We start from the raw sequence: 26189 nt of genomic DNA on the forward strand, positions 1-26189 counted from the left end.
GACAAACACATCCTCCAAGGCTGAAAACACTGGATGGATGGGTGACGGTTTGGGAATTCTAGTTGTAACAACCCATAATATCTCTTTCCAAAGGAGAATTTAAAATCTTATTTTAACATATTCTGGGAGGTTCTGAGAATGCAGCCAGGCAAACCTTCTCAACACAATACCAATGGCCTAAGCCCATGAAGAAGTATCAACTGAATTGTACACACACTGTAAACAATGAGTAGTGACTTGTACAATCGAAGAAACAAAGTTAATAAAAGCAGATTTTTCCTCACAAGAAGAAACAGCAAACATTCCTTATAAGTTCAGAATAAGTCAGAAATAAGCAATAATTCCCAACAGTGTGTGTGTTAATGTGTATGAGGGCCTCTACACCCCTGGAAGGGTGTTAATTACACATTAACACACACCCTGGATGGCATTACTGCACTTAGAGAGAATGGGCTCTCTGTAAAATTGTTGTTTTACTTACTTATTTATTTTAAGTACTATATTATTTTTTATATATTTCTGATGTAAAATAGTTCCTCCGCCTAATGTTTCAAACTTGCTGTAATATATGTTAATGGTTTTGGAGGAAGCATTTTACATCCAAAATATAACTCTTAAAAATATCCAGGCATTTACTTTGTTTTTAGTCCCTTACTCCTAAAATGTTTGGTTTCTTGCCAGTCATTGGAGATTGAAATTACAAAATAATAGCATACATTTGAGTTTAAGACTATTATTTTCTTCAGAAAATTCATACAAACACAAAATCCTTTTAATTAAGCAAGTTTGTAATTTTATAAGAGCAGTAAATAAAATCAATTCTTATTTTTAAGCCTTTGTCCCCTCTTTATTTCAGGGTTTATCCAGATTTCTTCAGCTGAAGGGTCCAGAGGTATGCAAACATCTTTACTGTCACTCTCACTCACTCTCTTCATGCACACTTCTGTTTCAGAAAATGTATGCTAAAACACATCCTAATAATCAAGTAAAATATGTTCCTATTTTGACCCTTCATCCCCCGTTTGTTTTAGGTTTATTCAGATATTTTGAGCTAAGAGTCAACAGACTATACCTTTCAACTGTCCAGATTTTTGCAGAATGTCCAGATTTTTGGCTTGTATGTTTGGCCCCATCCTCATAAAATATGTAGTATTCTGGCAAATCACTGGGGATTGAAGTAATTAAATAATGACAAATAATCCAAAGAAAATGCCCAGGCCAGGAGATTCCAGACAGTTCAAAATATGTTAATACTGTGTTGCCTGCTATTAAACGTATTTTGAACTGTCCAGAATCTGCTGGTCTGGACATTTTCTTTGGATTATTTGTGTGTATTTTGACTCTGAGTGCCGTTTTTGTGCATTAAATAATGACAGACATTTGAGTTTCAGACTTCATATCCTTCAGATAATACATGTTAATAGAAACTCCATTGTTCTAGCAACTTTCTAAGTTGATAAGAGCAATATTTAAAAATCTGTCCTTATTTTTGGTTGTTTGTCCCTCGTTATTTTTGGCTCTGTCCAGCATTCTTGTGCCAAGAGGTTGAGAGGTATGGTCAAGAGGTACGTAAACCTTTTAACTGATGTTGTTGCCAGGGATCGCTCTCACTCTTCACTCTCTCTCTCTCACAGACACACACACACACACACACACACACACACACACACACACACACACACACACACACACACACACACACACACACACACACACACACACACACTTTTTTTTAGTTTCATTTATTTTACACTTGCTAAACAGCAAAAGTTCTGATTAGCGAGTGCAAGATAATGGCTCAATCAATCTCGCACTCTCATACAAGCATACACTCTCACGCACGGACAAACACATGCACACAATGCACACTTTTTTATTTAAATTTTTTTATTTATTATTCTTTATTATTTTACACTCGCTATACAGCAAAAGCGCTGCTTAGAAAGAATGAAATAATGGTAGCGGTTAGTTTTTTTCAGTCCAAACTCCACATCAGCTTGATATGCTACCTAAATCCCCAGCTACCTAAATCCCAGGAGGACTCCAAGGAAAGATATTCCTGGGCACCGTTGAGCTGAAGGCTGCTCTTCCCTGAGAAACTAGATCAAATTTGTAATGACCAATGAACAATAAAGGTATTAGGATTAGCCCAAGTTGCAGCTGCACAAATATCATCCAAGAAAGATCTGGTTAAAAATACAGAAGAAGTTGCCATAGACCTGGTGTGGAATGAGCTTTTGGTGGGTTTGGTAAAGACAAACCTAGTTTATTATAAACAAAAGTAATACAATCAGTTAACCATTTGGCTAAAGTCACTTCAGTAAATGGCTTGCCCAATTTTGAATCCGAAAAAGAGACAAATAACGTCTGATTTCCTGAAAATTTTTGTCTTATGTAGATAAAAACGAACTGTTTGTGTACATATACTCTCCTTTGCTTTGTGAAATTTGGAAAGAAAACTGGAAGCTTTACAGTTTGATTGATATTGGATTCTGACACCACCTCAAGAAGGAAAGATGGGTTGATTCGTAAAGATATCCTATTCTTAAGAAAAAACAAATAAAGAGGCTTAGAAGACAGGGCTTGAATTTCTGAGACTCTTCTAGCAGAGATAATGGCTACTAAGAAAAAGTCTTTTAGGTTAAAAATTTTAGTTCACATTAGGCTGACTCTTCAAATGGAGATTGGGTCAAAGATTGTAAAACCAAATTCAGACTCCACGGGGAGGGGGATTTTTAAAAGGAGTTCTAAGAAGAAAGGTTCCCCTTATAAAAGCCTTGCAAAGTTTATAAGAAGCTAAAGACAAATTATTAACTACAATGTGAAAATTGGAAATGGCAGAAAGTTGTACTTTTAATAGTTGAAGAACTGGCACCTTCATTAAAAATTGTAGCTAAAAAGTCAAGAATTTTAGCTACTGTCACTGAAAAGGGGTCAGTGTCATTTTGTTGCGCCAAAACAAGAAAATTTTCCTTTTACTTCTACAAACTTTCCTAGTGGAAGCTTTGTAAGAAGACACAACAATGTGACAGACAGGGGAAGACAGCCTGGGCTGTCTAGCTATTAACGGAATTGGAGAAGCCATGCTGTCAGCTTTAGGCCTAAAATATCTGGGTGTATCAAAACTGTTGGGTGCTACAGGAGGTCTGGAATTGGATCCAGAATCCATGGTGAGCGAAGCAGATGAGGCCAGAGAAACGGGATCCAAATCTGACAAGGTCAATAATGAACAATGAGGATGAGTGAGCTCTTCAATCGAGATGTTTTCTGAAGAAGTTTGTGAATTAGCGGTACTGGAGAAAAAGTGTACAGGAGGGCCAATCATGCAGAACAGCATCTCTCGGTGACTTCCCTGGTATGGGAATAAGGTCAAAGAACCTGCTGCACTTGTTGAGGGGAGATACAAAGAGGTCAAAGCAAGGTTTCCCTCATCGATGGAACATCTTATCTTTGACTTTCATGTTGAGAGACCACTCATGAGGCATCAGAATGGACCTACTTAACTTGTCTGCAGTCATGATGGATATCCCCAGAATATGGGTTGCTATCAGAAATCGTTTGGATGAGATCACCTATTGCCACACTCTCAAAGCTTCTTGACACAGGGGGTAAGATTTGATCCCCTCCCTGTTAGTTGATGTACCAAACTACTGACATAGTGTCCATCTGAATCACAATAGTCCTGAAAGGGAGAGTGTCTTGGAAGGCCTGCAATACTAGGACAGATCTCATTTCCAAGACATCAATATGCATATTTGCCTCTTCAGGGGACCATGTGCCCTGGACTGTCATTCCCAAGAAGTGCCCCCCCACCCACCCCATTTGGGAAACATCCGTAGTAACTATGGTCTTGTGCTAAGAGGGAATGTAGGGGTGACCTTGCATTATCTGATCAGAGTAAATCAACAAAGGTTGTTGAAGAATAGACAGACCACTTAGTCGCTAGGGTCCACTGAAGAATTCTCATGTGGTATCTTGCTAACGGAACCAAAACTATCACAGCAGACATGGACTCCAATGCTTGAAGTATCAATCGGGCTGACAGAGAAGAACTTTGAATTATCTTTTTACTTGAAATCATAATATGGTTTGTGCCCTTGGTAAAGAAAGGGAGGCTGTCAGGTATACTTTATCAAACAACGCTATGATGTACTGCAATATTTGAGTTGGTTCTAGTTGAAAGTTGTTGTGATTTATTGTAATTCCCAGGTAAGAGGATAATTGGGAGTACATAATCTCATGCTTTGACTAGCTGATACCTGGTTGGAGTGATTATAAGCCATTCATCAAAGTAAAGAAACATCCTTGCAGTCTCAAGTGAGCTGCCACTACTGCCATGCATTTGGTGGACACCCTCGGGTCTGTGGTGAGACCAAAGGACAGAACTCTGAACTGGTGGTGACTGGCTCCCAGCTAGAAGCGTAGAAATCTTCTGAATCGTCTGTTCATTTTTATATGATAGTATGCATCCTGAAGATGTATCGATCACATCCAGTCATCCTTGTGCAGAAAGGGCAGAATGGATTGAACCATGACTATTCAGAACTTGGTGTACTGAACTGACTTGTTCAGATTGCTGAGGTTCAAAATTGGTCTACAGTTCCCTGTTTTCTTTGTCACTAAAAAGAATCATGAATAAATTCCAAACTCTTTCTGGTCTGGGGGATCTTTTGGATGACTCTTTCTAGTAGCTTTTTTATTTCTAGTGCTGCTGCTTTAATCTGAGTGGATGGAACATTCTGTTTACTGTTGGGAGGTAGAGAAAAGGGTGTTATATAACCTCTGGAAATCTTCTGTACTCATGAATCTTTGGTAATTTCTAGCCAAGCTCTCTGGTGCAGGGATAAATGACCCCCAGCTGCCTCCAGATGTGGACAATCAGACCTCCTTTCAGGAGCACTGGTAGGATCTGTCAGAGAAAGTATCTATAGACCCTTGGTTTTGCGGGCCTCCTCTGCCACGTGGGCAGAGTCTTCCATTAGAGTTCCCCCCTCTGCCTTTGGGATCTGTCTCCATGTGGTTCTTGGAAGGAATCATGTGACTTTCTGAACCACATTTTCAACCACCTCATTGATTCCTAGAAAAAGTCCTTTGAGGAGTCAAAAAACATACACCCAGAGCAGATAGGGTTTAACCTTCCTGCTCACACCTGGATAGCATGTCTTTATCTTTGGGGCCAAACAAAGAACTTCTGTCAAAGGAAGCATTGAAGAAGGAAGATTTGAAGGGCTCCACAAAATCACACAGGTGCATCCAGGCATACCTCCTAATGGAAATGCCTAAACCCACTGCACTTGAGGTAAGTTCAGCTGTGTGTCATATGAGTCTCATGGACGAATTTGAAATAGACTGTAGAGTAGCCAACTGTGTGGCAACTGAGCTCTCTGCCTCAGAAGTAATGGTCCCAGTGAGGGATTTGGTAAGTTTTTTAATCAAATCCCTCAGGAGTCTGGTGGAGTGTGAAAATTAATTCAGTGACTGAAATGCAAAAGTCACTGAAGCATGTACATGCTTCCCGAATCTGCCCGGCACCCTAGACTCCATATTAGGGGGCTGAACACAAGAACTTTATTCTGCAAGTTCCTCTTTTGTGGCCGCCATTATGATCATGGCATCAACTGGTACTCCTTTGTTCCAAAATTCCCTGTCCTTGGGTGGTGCCTGTCTGGCCTCTTAGAGATTGGCTCAATGGAATCAGGTTCCTTCCACTACCATTGACAGATGAAATCTATGAGCTCATCAGCGGATGGAGTCACCTAGGAGGTAGACTGGATAGTCTCAAAGGCTTCCAGGAATACTGATTTCTCTTAGGAAGGGTTTTTGCTTGACCAACCACCCCTTGGCATGAGGATCTCTAGTATGTCTACAAATGAGACAACATCAGGTGGTGCTCTTGGGGACCCTTACCCTTCATCAAAATCAACATCTTATGTGACAGACTCTTAAGGAGAGTCCAAGTGCTTCATTTTCACTTTCTCTTCCTAGGGACTTCTTCGGGGGGATGTTCTGGAGAAGTATCAGAAGATATCTGTATACACTGCAGGGTATCCTGGAGACTTTGAGCTGGCTGTACTTGTGGTGTGAGAAGTTGAGGATCAAGATGCAAAGACAGCTGGGTCTGGGAAGTAGGAGCTGAGGTGGGTGGATATGTCCTCTCTCTTGGAGCAGATAAAACTCTGCCACTACCTCAAAAAGCAGAATGCGTCAGAGAGAAAGAAACTGATGGCTCATAGGAGACATGCTTCAGAATTGTCAGCTCCTTCTGACCTGAAGGCAAACCACTTGAAGCAGGAGTCAGAGCTGACCTGCCCAGAGTTAAGGCTCCAAGGAGCAGAGACAGCTCTGACAATCTTGGAGTCGATTCCAACACCTCAAATCCAGTGCTGACACTACAGCTCTGGACCTGATGGGGTTGGAGCCAGGAGCACCACCATTTGAATTTGCATTTAGAGAAATTTCTTCATCATCCTATCCACATCTGCTTCGGTCAGACTTCTGGAGGAATGAGAAGAGGAAGCAATGGATGTAGACCTAGAGTGATGATGTCTTTCCAAGATAGGAGAAGGGAGACAGGAAGATATCAGATCCAGAGTCAGAGGAGAATGGATCCAAGGAGACCTATCCTTGCATTTCTCCAGATCCGAAAGGGTCAGATCCGATGTCATACATTTTGGATCTGAAGTAGTCAGATCGGAGGTTTTGGTCTTTGGATCCAATTGAATTAGATCTGATTGTTTTGATATTTTCAGAGGCAGTTATGAACTCATAGCAGTTCTCAGAGCAGAAGAACCTGAAGGGTCTGCTGGACACTTTTTGGCCTCTTTTTTGTCACCTTTCTTAGGGGTTTGAGCCCCCAATGTTGTATCAAAGGATGGTGAAGGCATTAATCCTCTTAAAATTAGATAATTTTTATGGTCAATAAGGCACCTTGGATTAAAGGCCTTATTTATATCGCATGTAGAGTTAAAATGGGCTAGGCCCAAGCAATAAGCACACAACTTGTGTGCATCTGACAATGGAATCTTATGGCCACAAGCCTTACATTTTTTAAAACCTGAAGGTTTCTCAGACATACTTACTGATGCTAACAGTAACAGACAAGCTAGAAAAAGAGGAAGAATTTTTTTTAAAACTGATACATAGTTATAAACAAGGAGAAAGTATTACTAGCAATGGTAATTTTAAGTGACTACCTCATAGGTAAGGGAAAGGGAAAAGGCAGAGAAAATACCAAAATGGTACTGAGAAAATACAGTGCAGGAAGGGCAAGCTAGGTTTACTGTCAGTATGTTGAATGTGCCTTGTGTGAAACTAACGTGTGGTATTGGGAATGTAGAAAATAATTTAGTAGACTATGGTAATGTCAACTCTGGGAGCCCGAACACCAGGGCAGTGCGGATCAGGAGATTTACCCTTTTCTGTACTGTAGTGCAATCTCAGAGTTGGAATATATACGTGGCAGGGGGTGGGGGGTGCAGGGGGCTTGCCCCCCTGGAAAAACATGATGGTCAGCACTGTACAGTATGTACTGCTGCAAAGGGGACACCAGACTGCAGAAGTTGAATTCGACTTCTCCTGCATTAGTGTCGATATTTCACCCTACATTGTATTCCGAACATCGAACATGTAAACCGCATTTTTGATAGGTTTACATTCTGATGTTCACTGTTTTAATAATAAACCATATATATATGTATGTATGTATATATATGTAAATATATATATGTGTGTGTATATTTATATATATATATATATATATATATATATATATATATATATATATAGATATATATATATATATATATATATATATATATATGTATATATATATCTATATATATATATATATATATATATATATATATATATATATATATGTATATATATATATATATATATATATATATATATATATATATATGTACACACACACACACACACACACATATATATATATATATATATATATATATATATATATTTACACACCCTTGTTAAAATGCCAGGTTTTTGCGATATAAAAAAATGAGACCACAATAAATCATTTCAAAACTTTTCTCACCTTTAATGTGACATATAACCTGCACAATTCACTTGAAAAACAAACAAATCTATTAGGGGAAAAAATATGAAAAATAAAAAACGTGCAATATGCTGGTTGCATAAGTGTGCACACTCTTAAACTAACACTTTGTTGATGCACCTTTTGATTTAATTACAATAGTCAGTCTTCTTGGGTAGGAGTCTATCAGCATGGCACATCTTGACTTGGCAATATTTGCCCACTCTTCCTTGCAAAAGCACTCCAAATCTGTCAAATTGCGAGAGCATCTCTTGTGCTCAGCCCTCTTCAGGTCACCCCACAGATTTTCTATTGGATTTAGGTTTGGGTGCTGGCTGGGCCATTCCAAAACTTTAATTTTCTTCTGCTGAAGCCATTCTTTTGATGATTTGGATGTATGCTTGGGGTCATTGTCGTATTGAAAGGTGAAATTCCTCTTCATCTTCAGCTTTCTAGCAGACACCTGAAGGTTTTGGGCCAAAAGTGACTGGTATTTGGAACTGTTTACAATTCCCTCCATCTTGACTAAAGCCCCAGTTCCAGCTGAGGAAAAGAAATCCCAAAACATGATACTGCCACCACCATGCTTTACTGTGGGGATGGTGTTCTTTTAGTGATGTGAAGTGATGTTTTTGCATCAAACATACCGTTTGGAATGGTGGCCAAAAAGTTCAACTTTGGTCTCATCAGACCATAACACATTTTCCCACATGCTTTTGGAAGACTTGATATATTGTTTTGAAAATTTCAGCCGGGCCTGGATGTTTTTCTGTTTAAGAAAAGGCTTCCGTCTTGCAACCCTACCCCATAGTCCAGACATATGGAGAATACGGGAGATTGTTGTCACATGTAGTACACAACCAGTACTTGCCAGAAATTCCTGCAGCACCTTCAGTGTTGCTGTGGGTCTCTTGGTAGTCTCCCTGACCAGTTTTTGTCTCGTCTTTTCATCAGTTTTGGAGGTACGTCCAGTTCTTTGCAACATCACTGTTGTCACATATTTTCTCCACTTTTTGATGTCTGTCTTCACTGTGTTCCATGGTATATCCAATGCTGTTGAATTTTTTTTGTACCCTTCTCCTGACTGATACCTTTCAACAAGAGATACCTTTGATGCTTTGTAAGCTCTCTGCAAACCATGGCTTTAGCAGGCAACTGAGTAAATGTCAGGAAAAGCCTACTAGGCAGCTGAACTTTATTTGGGGTTAATCAGAGTCTCTTTAATTGATGGCAGGTGTGTACCCAAGAAGACTGAATGCTGTAATTATATCAAAAGCTGCTTCCACAAAGTATTAGTTTAAGGGTGTGCACACACAACAAAGTATTAGTTTAAGGGTGTGCACACTTAAGCAACCAGCGTATTGTATGTTTTTTTTATTTTTTATATTTCGTCCCCTAATATTTTTGTTTGTTTTTCAATTGAATTGCACAGGTTATAGATCACATTAAAGGTGGGAAAAGTTTTGAAATGATTTATTGTGGTCTCATTTTTTTATATCAGAAAAAACTGAGATTTTTATATATATATATATATATATATATATATATATATATATATATATATATATGGGTCCACTTTGTAATTTCGAAATACTGCAATCTCGAAATTCAGTATTTCGAAACCACAAAGCCGAAAATCCAACCACAACTCACAAATTCAAAAACACACAACCGCAAAATTCAAAATCCCGTAATTACGCTACACATACAGTACACACATAAACATACACACAGCTCCCTCCAACAATCAAACTCATCTGTGCCCCCCACACCCCCCTACTTATATATTCTAACTCCGAGATTGCACAAACAGAAACACAAATGAAACTCACACACACACACACATCTTACAGTCCCTCAAATACACACATAACAGTCACAACACACACTTACACACACTAAACCCCTAACCAACATACTTACACACACAAACTTACCAAAAGTAAACCTAAAAATCCACATACTGTACCAACGGAAGCAGAAATTCAAAATATTCATGCTTCGGTATATTGAATTTCGTGCTTCTGCCGGTTTCGGAAATGTGAGTGTGCGGCTTTGTAAGTTTGAAATACTGAAATTCAAGATTTCAGTATTTCAAATTTACAAAGTGGACCCATATAAAGTCTACTTTTACTCACGATAAGCAAGTTATAACTTGAGAGCTAACAGCGTCTACGTCTGTACATGAAGGTGGCAAATAAAAATGAAGTATGGTAGGGGACTAGTGCATTATGGGTAGGGAAGAAGCTAAAGAGCCTTAAGTGTTCCATGAGCTGGAGAAACTGGTTGAGTTGGATCTGAGGGTTGGATTCAAACTCATTTGTTGAGGAATAAATGATAATGACAACATCAGATCTATATGTTTAACAGCAGTAAGATTAACTAAAGCTACAGTTGCTAGGCTAGTTTTGGAAGAGTGTGTAAAAACTTAAAAGAATGAGGAACTTTATACATCTTATCTCTCCTTTTAAGGGCAGCTGACTGACTACCAGGACATTTGCAGACAGTAACACACACATCCTCCAAAGCTGACAGAACTGGAGAAATAGGTGAAGGTTCTAGAAATTCCTTTTGTAACACTTCATAGTATTTTCCGATGGACTGAGAAACCTAAGTATTCTCCAATTGAAAACAATTGGACATTCTCAAAAAAGAAAGAGACCCCCCCTCCCAGGGAGAATCAGAAATTAAGATCTCCTCTGAGTATGAATCAGAAATTTGAGGAGAAAACCTTTATCTGAGTCTTCATCTTCTGTGCAGATTCAGACACTTGAATCTCTCAGAAGAAGAGGCATCTGTCTTTCTTTTACCAGAAACTATTTTGTAAGAAGGATCAATAGCCTGAATTAAACTCTTGAGCCTGAGCCAGTAAATTACTCCTGTCTAAGAAAATTTAAGGAGAAGATGCATGTTTAGTTTTCTGTTTCTTTTTGACAGGAGAAATGGGGCCAATTGTGTCATTAATAGCAGCAGCATCTTCCTCAGTGATAGGCACAACATTCTGGCAAAACAGGGAAGCCTCCCAGTATTGAAAAGAATGGCTCTCCCTTGCCCACTGAGGGGACCCCAACAGCCACAGAGAATGTGGCTAACTCCTGATCAATAGTGGATGTAGGTATTACACCAGAGGGATCTGGGGTAAAAGATGAGTGGTCTGAGGTACAACTAATGGCCACACGAGAGTTACCCACCCACTGCTGAGGCAAAATGTTAGCCTGCTGTGATGGCAAAGGCTGTTTGTTTTACTTTACTTTTTGTGGCTGGAAGAAAGACTGACTGTGGGACCAACAGTTTCTTCCATGATCAAGCCAAAAATGGATCTTCTTTCCTGAGAAAAGCATGCAGCAAAAGTCAGTAAAAATTTAAAGTCTTTAAAAGTACTTTTTTTTACAAAAAAACACAGTAAAAATCCATTTAAAACACTTTGTCAGTCCAAAAAAAGTAAAATAAATACAATTTCTCCTAAGAAAAAAATTAAATACTTTAAGCAATTTTTTAAACTGATTGGAAAAAAAGGGCTCCTGTTTAAAAGTACAGCAGTTTCTTGACAGTCAGTTATAACACAAACTCCTAGCTTTAAAATGAACTTTCCTGAACAGAAAAATGTTATCAGACACTGAAGGGAACTTATCTACCCAGCAAAGGAACAGCACAAGCTGACCGTCGATCTTTGAAAGCCTCAGAGGAGCATATTCTTCTGCAGCAGGAAAGCTCTGAAGGGTTTGGCGCCCAAACCTGCCCATTTTGCTCAGCTCAGTTCAAGCTGACTAATGGTTTTGACACATGGAAGGTGCCCTGAACTTTGGAAGTTGGCTGTCTGTTATATTCTTGTAGGATATAACCCATATAGCTTAGACTACTACAGCAGTTATCAATATGAAGAACATACAATATTTATCCTTACATCTAAGGATGCCTCTTGGTGATTTACACTGGTTAAACAAGAAGAGAATGAGGCACTAATCTGGACACGCATGTGGTATATATCATTCCTAGGCTAAAGCTGCTGTATCATTTACTTGAAGACCATTTGTGAAGCTGCATTATTTTATGTGCAATGTGCAGTATGACTGTACATGGCTACTCACTGCCTATGATTCAACAATACCAACCATTACAATTTTTTGCTAGACCAATGGGAATCTACTACAGCCAGTAAGTATATCATATCAATTGAAATTTGGGCTTTCTTACTACAGTACCTACTTTTGGAACTCTTTATCCTATTGAGCAAATGACTGCCCACTGTGACAGCCTCTAATGGGTATTGAAATTCTACATTTTATATTGGCTTCTCTGGATAACTGCTATAATATAAAGTTATATCCATTCTGCTTTCTTTTAATATTGTATGGTACCTTACGCAATGGACAGGGCACCCAGAAATGAAATAAAAACGACTGATAGGTTTTCATCTCTTACTAAGACATTTGTGTTACAATAAAACCTCAGCATTTGTGTTTCTTGGTTACTAAGATACACCATAACTGAGTTAATGCAAGTGTGTTTATAATCAAAACTCACTGGAAAACATTCAGTGTCTAACATTTATAAATTCCTGTACATGCATTTTGACTAAACTTAAACAACTTGGTGAATGCACAGCCAATGTTTTTGAATGCTATATACCTACCAGATTTAATATGTACTACTCAACTGATACCTTGCACATCTCAGCAGAGAACAGCAGGTCAGTTGTCATTCCTACACATCAGTAACTGAAATGAAGCCATGTAATGGCAAAACAAAACATCTGACTTCTTGTATTCTGTGATGGGCTGTATCATTGTTTGTGAACAAATTCTTAAATCATACAAGTTCTCACCTCTTCAAAAAAGAGCTGTCCTAAGAGAAAAGGTGCTTGTGGGTCATCCTCTTTTATCCTGCTCCTCAGTAGCTCCTCAGCCTTTCTCACTAACCCCTTATGATCAATCTGCTGGGCTGAAAGCAAACAGAAGCACAGAGAGGATGTAAATAATTGTTGATGAACTACTTTGAGACATAACTTTGCAGTTTCCTTATAAACATTTCACCCTACAGCTAATAGAGGCATGCACTAAATGATGTCCTCAATTATTCCTACTAACCTGGAAACAATATTTTGTAATACTCACCTAAACCCTAGGACACTGCCCATGTACTTCAAAAACACAAACCCCAGAAGGACTGACAGTTGAAAGAGACATGAGACAAAAGGCTAGTGAGGGAGCAGGATGACAGGAAACAAAACACTGACCCTCTTCTCTTTTGATTGTGTATTATCTAAAATGAGTACACAAAGAATGACTTTTCCTGTATTTCACAGCAGCCTATGGCTGATTCAGCAGACACTACAATCCTATTACAGCAAAGGTTCCTACTGCTCAGGGGTTTTAATTCCCAGTCCTTTAAGGCACTAGCCATCTGTGCTTCATAGACATGGTTTAACACGAAAGGCTGGAAGAATACCAGCATCTTAGATTTACATGGCACCTACTTGAGACTACTTGGTCTACTTTTACAAAATATTTTTACAAAATAACACTACCTTTCTTCTAGATAAGGAAAGCACTGAAGCAAGTGTTTCAGTCCTAACAGTTAAAGAAAAATATTATCGAAATTTTCTTCCATACTAGACTGCCATAATGCCTCCTAACTCTTTGTACCTAAAGTGGCTGCCTCCTTTCACCCTACCCTAGCTATAATTCTGTTTTTCACCAGTTTTTTTGCATATCTCTATAACACTATCCCTGGGATTCAGAAACATGATTAGTAGGATCTCAGTGTGCCTACTGCAGGTACAGCCCATATCATGATGCACCCTTATGTTATCAAATAACGGAGTACAAATTAACAGTGCAGTTCAATGCTAATTAGAAAATCAACTCAAGCAATTCACAAGACCTGCAGAAAATGGGAAATCTTGCAGCTATTGCTAGGAGTGTGACTACTATAACAGACGATCACTGAGAATCTAACTGCCACAACACATACACTGATTTAGCTAATTTATGACAATATGGAAGAACAAGCATGTCACTTTAAAGGACTCACTGCAATGTTTAAATCTGTTTTGTTTTTTTTAACTGTAAAAAAGGGGTGTAAATAGGTGATGGGTTTATAGAACAATAGAAAAAAGGGGCAGCGGGCAGAGGAGTACACACAACTGAAACAAGAACGGTAAGAATGGGAGTGGGGAGAAGGATGATGGGTATAATTTTTTTGTGGTACAGGTGCCCATTTTGTTAAGAAGGGAAGATGGGGAGGATATAAGGAAAGATACAGACATGGTAACAGGATGAGAGTCCAGAGCAGGGGCAAACAAACATATAAAAGAGTCAAAGACTGTCAGGGGAGATGCTGATATACTGAGAGCTGAGGAGGCAGTTAACTTAAAGACACACAAAGGGAGGACACTGGTGATGGAGTGGATTACATAACAAATTGGGGAGAGCCTTGACACACAAGGGAGGGGAGTCCAGGATAGGAGTTAGGATGGGTATGGCCTTCTAGAATTATAGGTTCATAGGTAAGTACTTCGGTAGCTGTCCTTGCAGGTCCTTTTAAGCCTAACCAGTTTCTCTCTTTATGCTCAAAATAACCTATCCCATTTGGGCCTGTTGGGGGAATGGAGACCATGACTGTGCCAGTGGCACTGCTGTGGCTGCTGCTATACAAATGCAAACATAAATACAGAGAAATAAAATAAAATAAAATAAAAAATAAAAATAAAAAAAACAGGAAATAAAATAATTTTAATGAAAGGATAGTGACAAAGGAAGGGAGGTGAGAGAAAACTAAAGATATGCATAAGACACACATATGTAATACATAAAGCAGAATATTGAATGTTGAATGGCTACATACTATTACATCAGTAAAGCTATATATATATATATATAGAGAGAGAGAGAGAGAGATAGGTACATATATATATATATATATATATATATATATATATATATATATATCTAGATTAGACATAGCTATATAGATATATACATACATCAGTGCAGTGCAACTAACTGCCTGCATATATTATAGCACTGTATGTATGCCAGGATGTGCTATCTGTAAAGGTGAGTAGGGGGCATAGGTAGCATTTCTACTGTGAATATACAGACGTTCTGTGAAACTTGTGAGAAAGACTAATGGTGTGCCCAGAGACAGCAGTTATACCATGGAGATGCTGTGTACCTCTGTCATACTATATTTTATCTCATCCAAATCTAGCATGTATACAGCAAATCACTGCAAATGTGAAATATACTGATTAAGCCATATAATGCTCTTCTCATATTCAGAATACCAGGAAATGTACCATACATGTACCCTATAAATCTTAAGTTAGGCATGTGGCACAAGGCCACACATACATCCTGCTGACAGATAGCAAATACATTAAGGCACTCTGAATGCAATTATAATTACCAAATGAAATGAAATAAAATTAAATAATATGCACCCCTATGTCTAGAAAGTCACTCTATCTGCCTCCAATACAATAAATAAGACTGTGCAGACAAGACAGATACTTGCAATACATTTCAGGTACTCTTACTCTGACAAGTTTTTCTCTGCAGCTAAGAAGGTCAGGATGGTGCCTCCTTCGGTCACAGTAGTACTGCCTGCACTGATATCTAGAGTGGGGTATGCCATTGGCAACAGATACCACTCTGGCAAGACTGTGGTAGGCATCCTCTTTATACTGGAGAACCTCATAAGAGTCCACAATCAGTTGCTTCTGGTGGTCCTTAATTAGCAGGTAAAGGAAAAGTCTACTTTCCCTGTTACACCACCAGGGAACCCTGCTACACTCAATGTCCTTGGAAACCATGGCTACTCACCAGGTCACATTCCAAAGAACTATAGCAGGCTTCTTGTAGTCATGCCCATCCAATTTTTCAGTATACACTGTGGACCATAGGGCTTATTTGTTAGTGCAATCTGTTATGGTGTGACAATGTGGTGTTAAGGTGTGAATTATTTTGTTGTGTGAGGTCATGTGTATGCCGTTAACCTCTCATTATAGGTAGACCATGGGAAGGCTCATCCCACTCCTGCACTTTATAATATATCTACTAGGCTGTACTGCCAGTGTCTATAGAAGTTTGTTTCTTTTTTCTTTTTTTGGGGGGGGGCAGTAAGGGCACTTTCATGTACATAGTAACACTGAATACACCAGCATGATGGAACAAGTGTAGGGTAAATTGTGCTACAGCTCATGCGCATCTATTTTGGTTGCCTGACACTAGCTGTGTCATAGATTGTTACATACTCCTCACATAAAAAGGATAATGACAGTATATTTTGCATCAGCACACTAGTACATCACAATACATAAATCTGTGTTCTTGTCTGACACACTGCAGCAGAAATGGCAAAAGTCTCCTACTTAAGGAAATATCTGCAATCTCGCTGAAGTATATCTGCCCTTAAATGGGTTCTGCATCCATTGTACCAGTGTGTGTGTGTGTGTGTGTGTGTGTGTGTGTGTGTGTCTATATATATATATATATATATATATATATATATATATATATATATATATATATATATATATATATATATATACATATATGATATATTCACATGGATGTTTGTTTAGCTGTGCAGTGTTGTAACTGGCCATTGCAGGCTTGGCTTGTCATCTACACATTGTTGAGTTTTTTGGGGTGGTCACACAGTACTAGAGTTAAACAAATACTGTTAAGGGTATGCAGATGGATTTGTTATGGAACACACACTCACACACACACACACACACACACACACACACACACACACACACACACACACACACAGACACACACACACACACACACACACACACACACACACACACACACACGCGCGCGCACACACACACGCGCACACACACACACACACACACACACACACACACACACACACACACGTGTGTTTATATGGCTTCACTACGGAATATTGAAATTCCACAATCCCGAGACTCTGAATACCGATGACCAGAATCTCGAGATTGCAGAATCTTGAAAATAGTGAATGGAGATTGCCGTACAGTGCGGAACGGGAACTTTGCTGTTCACTCCACTGTAGTGTGATCTCGGAGTCAGTATATTTAAGTTGCAGGGGGTGTGGGGGTTGCAGGAGGGCTTGCCTCCCTGCATAAACATTAGTATAGTTGGTTTTGTATTTTACTTTTTTTTTTTTTTTTTTTTTAAATTCGAGATTCCACAATCTCGAGATTCTGGTCCTTTGTTTTCAGTGTCTCAGGATTGTGAAATTTTGATATTTAGTAGTGAACCCGTGTGTGTGTGTGTGTATATATATATATATATATATATATATATATATATATATATATATATATATATATATATATATATATATGGGTTTATATCAGATTATCGAAAGCTGACAATATCGAAACACAAAAAATCGAACTTGCAACTTCAAAATCTGACATCGAACATGAAAAAAAGAAAACACTAAACACCCAAAACAACACAAAAAAACGCTCTATGCAGGGGGGCAAGCCCCCCTGCACTCCCCCGCTACTTAAATATACCTACTCTGAGATCGCACTACAGTGCAGTAAAGGGAAATCTTCCTGCACTGTATGGCAATCTCCGCTTTATATTTCAATGTTTTCCATTTTCGGGGTTGCAAGTTTGAAGTTTTGAGCTTCGAACTTGTCAGCTTTCGATACTGTGATATACACCCTATATATATATATATATATATATATATATATATATATATATATATATATATATATATATATATATTTATATATATGGGTATGAGATAACAGACACTGGAAGATCGACATCGAAGATAACCGACGATTGAAAATCCCGACGCTGAGAACACAGACATGTTAAGGTAAATGTGTGATAGTGACAGACGTTAGGGTCAGGGTGCGGGTAAGGTAAGTGTACCATAGTGACAGACTTTAAGGTTAGGGGCGGGTTACGTGAGTTAGGGTTAGGGTGCAGGTAAGGTAAGTGTGCGATAGTGACAGAATTTAGGGTTAGGGGCGGGTTAAGTGAGTTAGGGTTAGGGTGCGGGTTAGGTGAGTGTGCGATAGTGATGGACCTTAGGGTTAGGGTTTGGGTTAAGGTTAGTGCATAGATAGTTCTGTAGGTAAGGTTTAGTGTAGGTTTGTAAGGTTTTTGGTGTGCTTGTGTTGTGTGTGTGTTTTACGGAAAAGGTATTTGTTTTGTTTTGTGGATTGTCGGGATTGTGGTTTGTCGGGCATGTGAAGTTTCGTGTTTTTGAACTTTCGGTTTTGTGGTGTTTTTGCATGTCGGTGTTTTCAGGTAGACCAGTATATATATATATATATATATATATATATATATACACACACACACACACACACACACACACACACACACACACACACACACACACACACACACACACATGTGTGTGCGTATATATATATATATATATATATATATATATATATATATATATTTTTTTTTTTTTTAAGGCACATACTTGCAGCACACAGGAAACACATACAGATTGCATGAAGGCAGGTGTATGATGGATACTGATGTGCTTAGAATAACAAACCTTCTTTTCCCTACACTGCTGGAAGCCTAGGAAAGTAAACAAAGGAAATGTAAGTTCTCCTAAACACAGAATGAGATATTGCTGCAGGGCCTCCATTTCTATGGTCAGCAAATGATCGGCCATGAGAAATTTGACTGGCCCATTCACAACAGTGGCTAGTGGGATGTGGTAAACAACAAAAATGCTGTCATTGGCCAGGACAGAAATTAGGAGCAAGTCAGATGCTGGGTCACCAACATGATTAGTGCTGCCAAAGCTCCTGCCTCCTGGCTGGCATAGAAGCTGAGGGTGATGGGAGGCAGCCCATTGACCAAACCATTATTTTCAGAGATGGAGGCATTTTTTGCCTCTCTGCATTGGGGTCTAAGTCATCAGAAGATATTAGAGCAGAGCATGACTGCTCCCAAGGAATCTCAGGTGGAGATGACCGAGGTGTGAATCTCTTGACATGAACAGATAGCTGCATACTAGGTAACTGTGTTGTGTCTTCTACTTCTTTCGGCTTTTCCCAGTTAGGGGTCACCACAGCGGATCACCTGTCCGTTGTAATGTACATTAAATGCAGTATCACGTTTCCTCATAGAAATATCCGGGCTTCAGAGTAAAAGACCACCAGTATAAGGTAAGGTAGCTACTATTAAGTCAGTCAAGACACAGACAATGATGGCACTCAGACTATGGCTGGCCAGGTGTCATGGTATTAGTGTTGAATACAGGTAATGTGGAGTCCGGATTCCCACCTCAGTCAGCGGACATGGCCTCTGTGTCTTTGAAATCCACCCAAGACTAACAAGAAGGCAGAGAAGGACAGGAAGTCACAGATATATCTACCTGGGAAGAAATAGCTCCCCCTTGCAGTGCAGTCCCCTTGGTTGCCGCAAGATCCACCAAGGGAGTTACACATTAAATGTTATATTTCTCACTTACATTTTCTAATACTAAAAGTATATTTAATATTCAGGAAAATCTGACGACATTAAATACAAGTTTCTGACAATGATTGGTGCTTTACTGTTTGCTGACTTAGTTTTTATGGGGATCAAGGAAATAAGTGCTCTCTTTGAGAAAAACAGCATCTTCTGTTCTCAGAAATGAGGCTGGCTTTCAGAAAACAACTGCTGTGGTCACGTAAACTGCTGTGGAAAAAAGAAGCACTTTATGTGAATGAAGTTAATGTAGTTCAGAGACATGATTAGTCACAGTGAGGAAGACCTCATTGTCATCTAATTTGCATGTCTTGGAAGTAGGTGGAATTGCTGCCAGTGGAAAACAGCATTATTTGGCTGCAATTACCACTGTTGGCTCATGTTTTACATTGGCAAAGGTACCCCTCTCATTTACTCTCCCACACAAATGCAAGGATATTCAGACACACACACACTCTCTCTCACAGGCATCCCCACTCAAACACAGACACTCACTCACTGTACATGACACTCCCCCTCGATTACAAAGACAGACACACTCACCCATTTATTCACACACACACACACACACACACACACACACACACACACACACACACACACACACACGGGCATATTTTACAAACATCTCCAGTTTTGCCTGTTATTTTTCCCTGTCTCTTGTAAAATACGTACATTGTTGAGGATTATAATCAGTAATATCAGACATTAATCCTTCTTCTTGTCATTTAGAAAATGCATCAAGATACAAAACTTGATGGTCTATTAACTTTTTAAGAGAATTAAAAAATATATTTAAATAAATATTGTCCGTGATCTTCAGTCTTCATTCTTCAATTATTTTTGTCTTGTCCCTGACTCTTGCTCAAATGAGTTGAGAGCTTACAGATGGCAATGCAAGGAAATTCCTCCTCTTCAGGGGGTAATTCTTCATCTTCTAGATGAGACTCTTTTTTTTTTTTTCCACCTGTCCTTCATCACATGCTGCCCCAGGAAGTGCTAAAATCAGCTCTCCCTTCCCAGGTGGGAAAAGGGTTTTATTCAAGGATGTTTTTAGTACCAAATAAACAAAATGCTTGGAGATTAGTTCTGGATCTTTCTTTGCTAAACCTGTTTGTGATAGTGCCCAAATTTAAAATGATGTCACTTCACAATCCGCTAACTCTTCTTCCTCATTCAAGTTTTCCATTCCTATTCATCCAGTTTTCAGATGTTTATTAAGGTTTTGTGTGTCTGTATCACATTATCAGTTCTTTGCATTACCCTTTGCACTATCAACTGTAGCAAGAGTATTTTAAAAATGTCCAGTTCCAGTATAGCTAATTGCAGACTGCAGGGTATTCACATTTTCCATAGTTAGACAAACTTGCCAAGTGTCAGGAATCTCTCTCTTGGGTGAGAGATCTCTGTGACGACCGTGCCCTGGCCCAGCAATCAAGGAGCTTCAATCCTCACCACTAACACCAGGGAGGTTGTCTCATAGAAGAGAAAAAAGGATAATTAATACACAGTAAAGTACAATTTCCCTTAAGTGCACACAGAGATCACAGTCAGTCTGGGGCTGGTCGCTTCTTTGCTCACCAGATCCCCAATAAGACTCCCCACTGGCACAGCTATAGGGTCCAGGTCTTAGCCTAGCTGGGCAAGCTAAAACTTCCAGTACCCTCTCTGTCCAACCAGTGCTTCGTGCCCCTGTCAAGTCGCTGACACAACACACACACACACACACTTTGAGATAAGTATTTATACAACTTCACAGACACTCCTGGGAAAAGCTGACACAGATTCTCCAGCTGTGCCGCTTAACCCAGACTATTAGGTAGTAATTACTGCCACCACCCAACTAATAATATCAGCTACTAAAACACCCTTATAAGGGTGTCCAGTGACTACTGTGCAATATTATAATCCAATGGTAGTATGACTAACAGTCAAGGTTTACCTTAGAGTGGCCTATTACAATAACCTCTATAAATATGCAATGTACTCTGGTGCTTATCTCTACACAACCCAGCCACGGGTAGAAGGTTTTAAAAATATTTAATAATAAATAATTAAAACACAAGACAAAACTACTATACCACAGAGATATCTAAGAGTTCAGATTTCAAACAAAAACTTAATAATACAGTAGGACAGGTCTGATTTCAAAGAAAAATACCTAATTAATCTTTACTAGCTTTAACTATTCCTACAAGAAATCACATTGCTAAAACTTACATGTGAGCATAAGGCAGAGTGCTGGTAAGTTGGATGTCCAAAGTCAAAATGCTCAGTCTCTTGTGAGAAATAGTATTTAAACATTACTAACAAACATGTCTCTAAGGCCCTCCCAAATTACATCATTTTTGACACTTAGGATTTCCCAGTATTCATTTTGCATAATCTTAACACCTGGTCTGAGTTATCAGGCCACAAATTGCATTACTTAGCAATCTAACACCTGCACAGAAACTTACAACAATACAAGGTATTTCACATATACATTCTAGCAGAAACTAGAGCAATAAAGCACCTTCTGCATAAAAATTCTGGTCATAAACTTTAGCCTTAAAACAATGGGAATGAAACCTTCATCCAGATGCACTGGAGCCAAATTCTAAGAAAGGGTCACAACGTGCTCCACTGGGCCAGTAGAGTGCAATGTTGTCACATATTTTGCAGTTTCACAGTATTCTTTTACACTCAAGAAACATGCCTGTATTTTACATTTATTTACAAATGCCAGAATTATATATCAAATTCTATTTGACTAGGCTGGAAGACTTCGCCTATCTCTCTCCAATCGTCACATGCCCCCCCCCCCAGGTGAACTCAAGCAAGTTTTTCAAGTGTCCCTTGAGAAACATCGCTTGAGAGTGTCACGTCTATCTGGGTGTACCACACCCCATTCCCTGTCTTGAGAGCCCATCTGCACTGGCATTGCTACTCCCACTGCGGTGCTGCACTGACATATCATATGCTTGCAACCCCAAACTCCATCTTAGCAACTTGGCATTTTGTTGATTGGCTCTATTTAACCACGTTAGATCATTGTGATCTGTCATCACAGTGAATTTTCTTCCATACAGATAAGGTGTTTTTTGTAGTGCCCACACTATGGCTAGACATTCCTTTTCTACCGCTGCATAGCATTCCTCCCTGGTTTGGAGTCTACAACTGAGATAACCCACTGGGTGCTCTTCTCCCTCTGAAGAAATCTGGTTAAGTACAGCCCCCACCCCATAGTTTGAAGCATCCACCTGCACAACAAATTCTTTGCGATAGTCCGGACTGGCTAACACAGGGGGTCCTCCCAAAGCTTCCTTAAGCTTCTGAAATGCCTGCTCACATGCTGGGGTCCACACTACCATCTGGCCTGTTCTTACTTGTCAGGCCTGTGAGGGGAGCAGCTATGGTAATATAATTGGGAACAAACTTTTTGTAGTACTCTGCTGTCCCCAAGAATGCCCTCACCTGCTTTTTGGTAACAGGTGCAAGCCATGTCTGAATGGCTTCCACTTTGGCAGGCTCTGGCCTTATCTTACTACTCCCCACTCTATGTCCTAGGTAGGAAACCTCTGCCATACCCACCTGACATTTGCTCAACTTAATTGCCAACCCTGCCTTCTGTAGTCTGCCCAGCACCTCCCTGACATGTTGAAGGTGCTCTTGCCAGGAATGGCTGTAGAGAGCAATATAATCCATGTAAGCAAGGGCAAACCCTCCTGCTCCTGCTAAGATATGATCTACCAGCCTCTGGAAAGTTGCTGGGGCATTCTTCATCCCAAAGGTCATCTTTATGAAATCATACAAGCCAAAAGGAGTCACAAAGGTTGACTTCTCGCTAGCACTGGGAGTCAAGGGCACCCGCCAGTAACCCTTGGTAAGATCAATGGTTGTAAAATACTTAGCCCCACCCAGCTGCTCTAGGACCTCATCTGTCCTAGGCATAGGGTAAGAATCTACCTCTGTGCGACTATTTAATTTCCTGTAATCCACATAGAACCTGGTGCTGCCATCCTTCTTTAGCACCAACACCACTGGTGAAGCCCAGGGACTGTTGGACTCTTGAATCACCCCTAGTTCCAACATCTCCTTACCTCTTCCCTCAGAGTCTGTTTGACTCTCTCAGGCATCCTATAAGGGACCTGCCTGATAAGCCTATGGGGTCCTGTATCCACCTGGTGCTGCACCAGGTGGGTGCTCCCTGGTTTCCTGGTGAACATGCCCCCAAACACCTGCAACACTGCTCGGATTTCTCGAACCTGGGTAGGAGACAGCTGCCGGGACATTGCTACCCCTTCCACTGAGGTGTCAGCCCGAGCCTCACTGAGGAGACCAGTCACAAGATCTCTCTCAGACTCCTCCTGCAATCCACTATAAATGCTCAGCACAAGGGCCTCCCTATCATGGTAAGGGTTCATCATGTTAACATGGTGCAATTTGTGCCCCTGCCATCTGCCTAGCACTTCCACCATGTAGTTAACATCATTTACCTTTCTTACAACCTTGTAGGGTCCCTCCCAAGCTGTGTGCAGATTGTTGTGTCTGACAGGAATGAGAACCATCACCTGCTGCCCTACAGCATACTCTCTAGCTCGAGCATTCCTGTCATACCACATCTTTTTCTGTTGTTGGGCTTCTGCCAGGTTCTCCTGGGCCAGGCCCATGAGTTCCCTGAGCCTTGTCCTAAGGTTCAGGACATATGCCACAACAGACTCCTTGTGAGACTCACACTCACCTTCCCACTCATCTCAAATTAAATCTAGAGGTTCCCCTCACCCTCTGCCCATACCGCAACTCAAAGGGTGAAAAACCTGTGGATTCCTGGGGAACCTCTCTGTAAGCAAACAGATGGGGCAAATATTTGTCCCACTCCCTCTTAAACTGATCTACAAATTCCCGTAGCATGGACTTGATTGTAGAGTTTAACTTCTCAACAAGACCATTAGTCTGGGGATGGTAGGGGGTGGTCTTCATGTGCTTCACCCCACAGGACTTCCACAGATAAGCCAGCAGGTCTGACATAAAATTGGCACCTCTGTCAGACAGTATTTCCCTTGGAAAACCTACCCTGCTGAAAATCTCTAGCATTTGCCACCTTCTTGGCCTCAATGGAGGATAAAGCCACTGCCTCAGGGTATCATGTAGCATAATCTACAATCACTAGGATATACTTTTTTCTTGTGGAACCTGGGGTTCTCAGAGGACCCACAATATTCATAGCTACCCTCTGAAATGGCTCCTCAATCACACGCAAAGGCATCAAAGGAACTCTCACCTTGTCTCCTGCCTTGCCTACCTTTTGGCACTGCTCACAGGTCCTGTAGTACCCTGTTACATCTCTGGAAATTCCAGGCCAATAGAAGTTTTGCATAATACACCTCTTTGTATGTTTTATGCCCATATGACCTGCAACAGGAATATCATGGGCTATGGCTAGAAGCGCCAGATGGTATGCTCTAGGCACTACCAACTGCTGTACTCTCTCATCTTCTAGCCCTCCCTCAGGGGTCCACTCTCTGTATAGTAACCCTTTGTTCCAGTATACAGATTCCCCCCTCCCTTGAGAATCAGGTGCCACCCTAGCTACCTCACTCAGGCCTTGCAATGTAGGGTCTGAGAGTTGAGCCTGTCTCAAGTCTCTCCTTGTAACCCTTCCCAGCTCCCCTTCTACAGGAAGTCTGGAATCCTCTGACAGCGGTGCCTCACTGTCAGCCTGGGTACTACTACCCACCTCTACCTTTGCAGTTACCCTGTCCAAGGGAACATCAGTACCCACAAGCAGCTGTGGCTCACATTCAGTCTCACTGCAACAGCGTAGCTCACTCCCTGAAGTAACCACATCAGCAGTCCTGTCTGCAAGTATCCAGTCTGTCTGGGTCTCCCCAGGCTACCAGACCTACATGTTTGTCTCCTAGCCTCACTGCATGTAACTGCATAAGTACATAGTACTGTCTCATCCAAATCCTTCCCTCTCAAGACATCTGCAGGATGGTAGTTCCATACCCCTGTTGTCTCAAGACAACCCACTTTTGGCATTTTGTCTTTCCCACTTACTGGCTCCCTCACCTTTAGTTTCCCACCTTGCCTCTGCGGACATCTGTATGCCATATGGCCCCACTGGTTGCATTCAAAACATTTAACCCTAGCTCCTGGATGTGTACCTGGACTAGTGGCTTTCCCTGCTACTGGCAGATTCTGTTGGGGCAGTCTGTGCTGCCCACCATGAGTTCCTTTAGTCCCATGAGCAGTACTGGGGGTCCCTTTCCTGTGCAGGGCTGCCCTGCTGGCTAGGTATAGATCTCCCTTCTTCCCCAACTCCTCTGAAGTAGTGCAATGTCTATCAGCTAACCAGATCCTCATGTCCTCAGGCAAAGTGCTAAGGGCTTGTTCCCTTACCAAAAGGTCTGCCAGCCCTTCAAAAGCGGTGACCTGACATCCACTCACCCAGCTATGAAAATAAGTGCTCAGTTCAGCAACATATTCACATACATTTTCATCTGCCTGGCATCTATGCTCACGAAACTTTTTCCTATACATTTCAGGTGTTAGCTTAAAACATTATAATAAATGTCTTTTTACAGCATTATAATCAGAACAGTCAGTGTCATGCATTTTTGCTAAAGAAGTTACAGCTTTACCATGGAGTAAGGTACCCAGAGCCCTTGGTCAAC

General features: G+C 40.4%; 1 protein-coding gene across 3 annotated transcripts in view; it reads right to left on the reverse strand.

The window, feature by feature from the left end:
- The window catches only part of LOC122799830 (LRP2 binding protein), an 812580-nt gene that overhangs the window by 476386 nt on the left and 310005 nt on the right, over positions 1-26189 (reverse strand). For 2 of the 3 annotated variants that reach the window (XM_044069154.1, XM_044069155.1), the window contains one exon: positions 12888-13003. The exons of the other annotated variant lie outside the window; for it this stretch is intronic. In XM_044069154.1, coding sequence (XP_043925089.1) covers positions 12888-13003 — 116 coding nt within the window. The remainder of the gene's footprint in view (positions 1-12887; positions 13004-26189) is intronic. 3 annotated transcript variants of the gene reach the window in all.

Source organism: Protopterus annectens, chromosome 4.part0 (genome assembly GCF_019279795.1).
Source record: "Protopterus annectens isolate FY-2018-M chromosome 4.part0, PAN1.0, whole genome shotgun sequence".
NCBI lineage: Eukaryota > Metazoa > Chordata > Ceratodontiformes > Protopteridae > Protopterus > Protopterus annectens.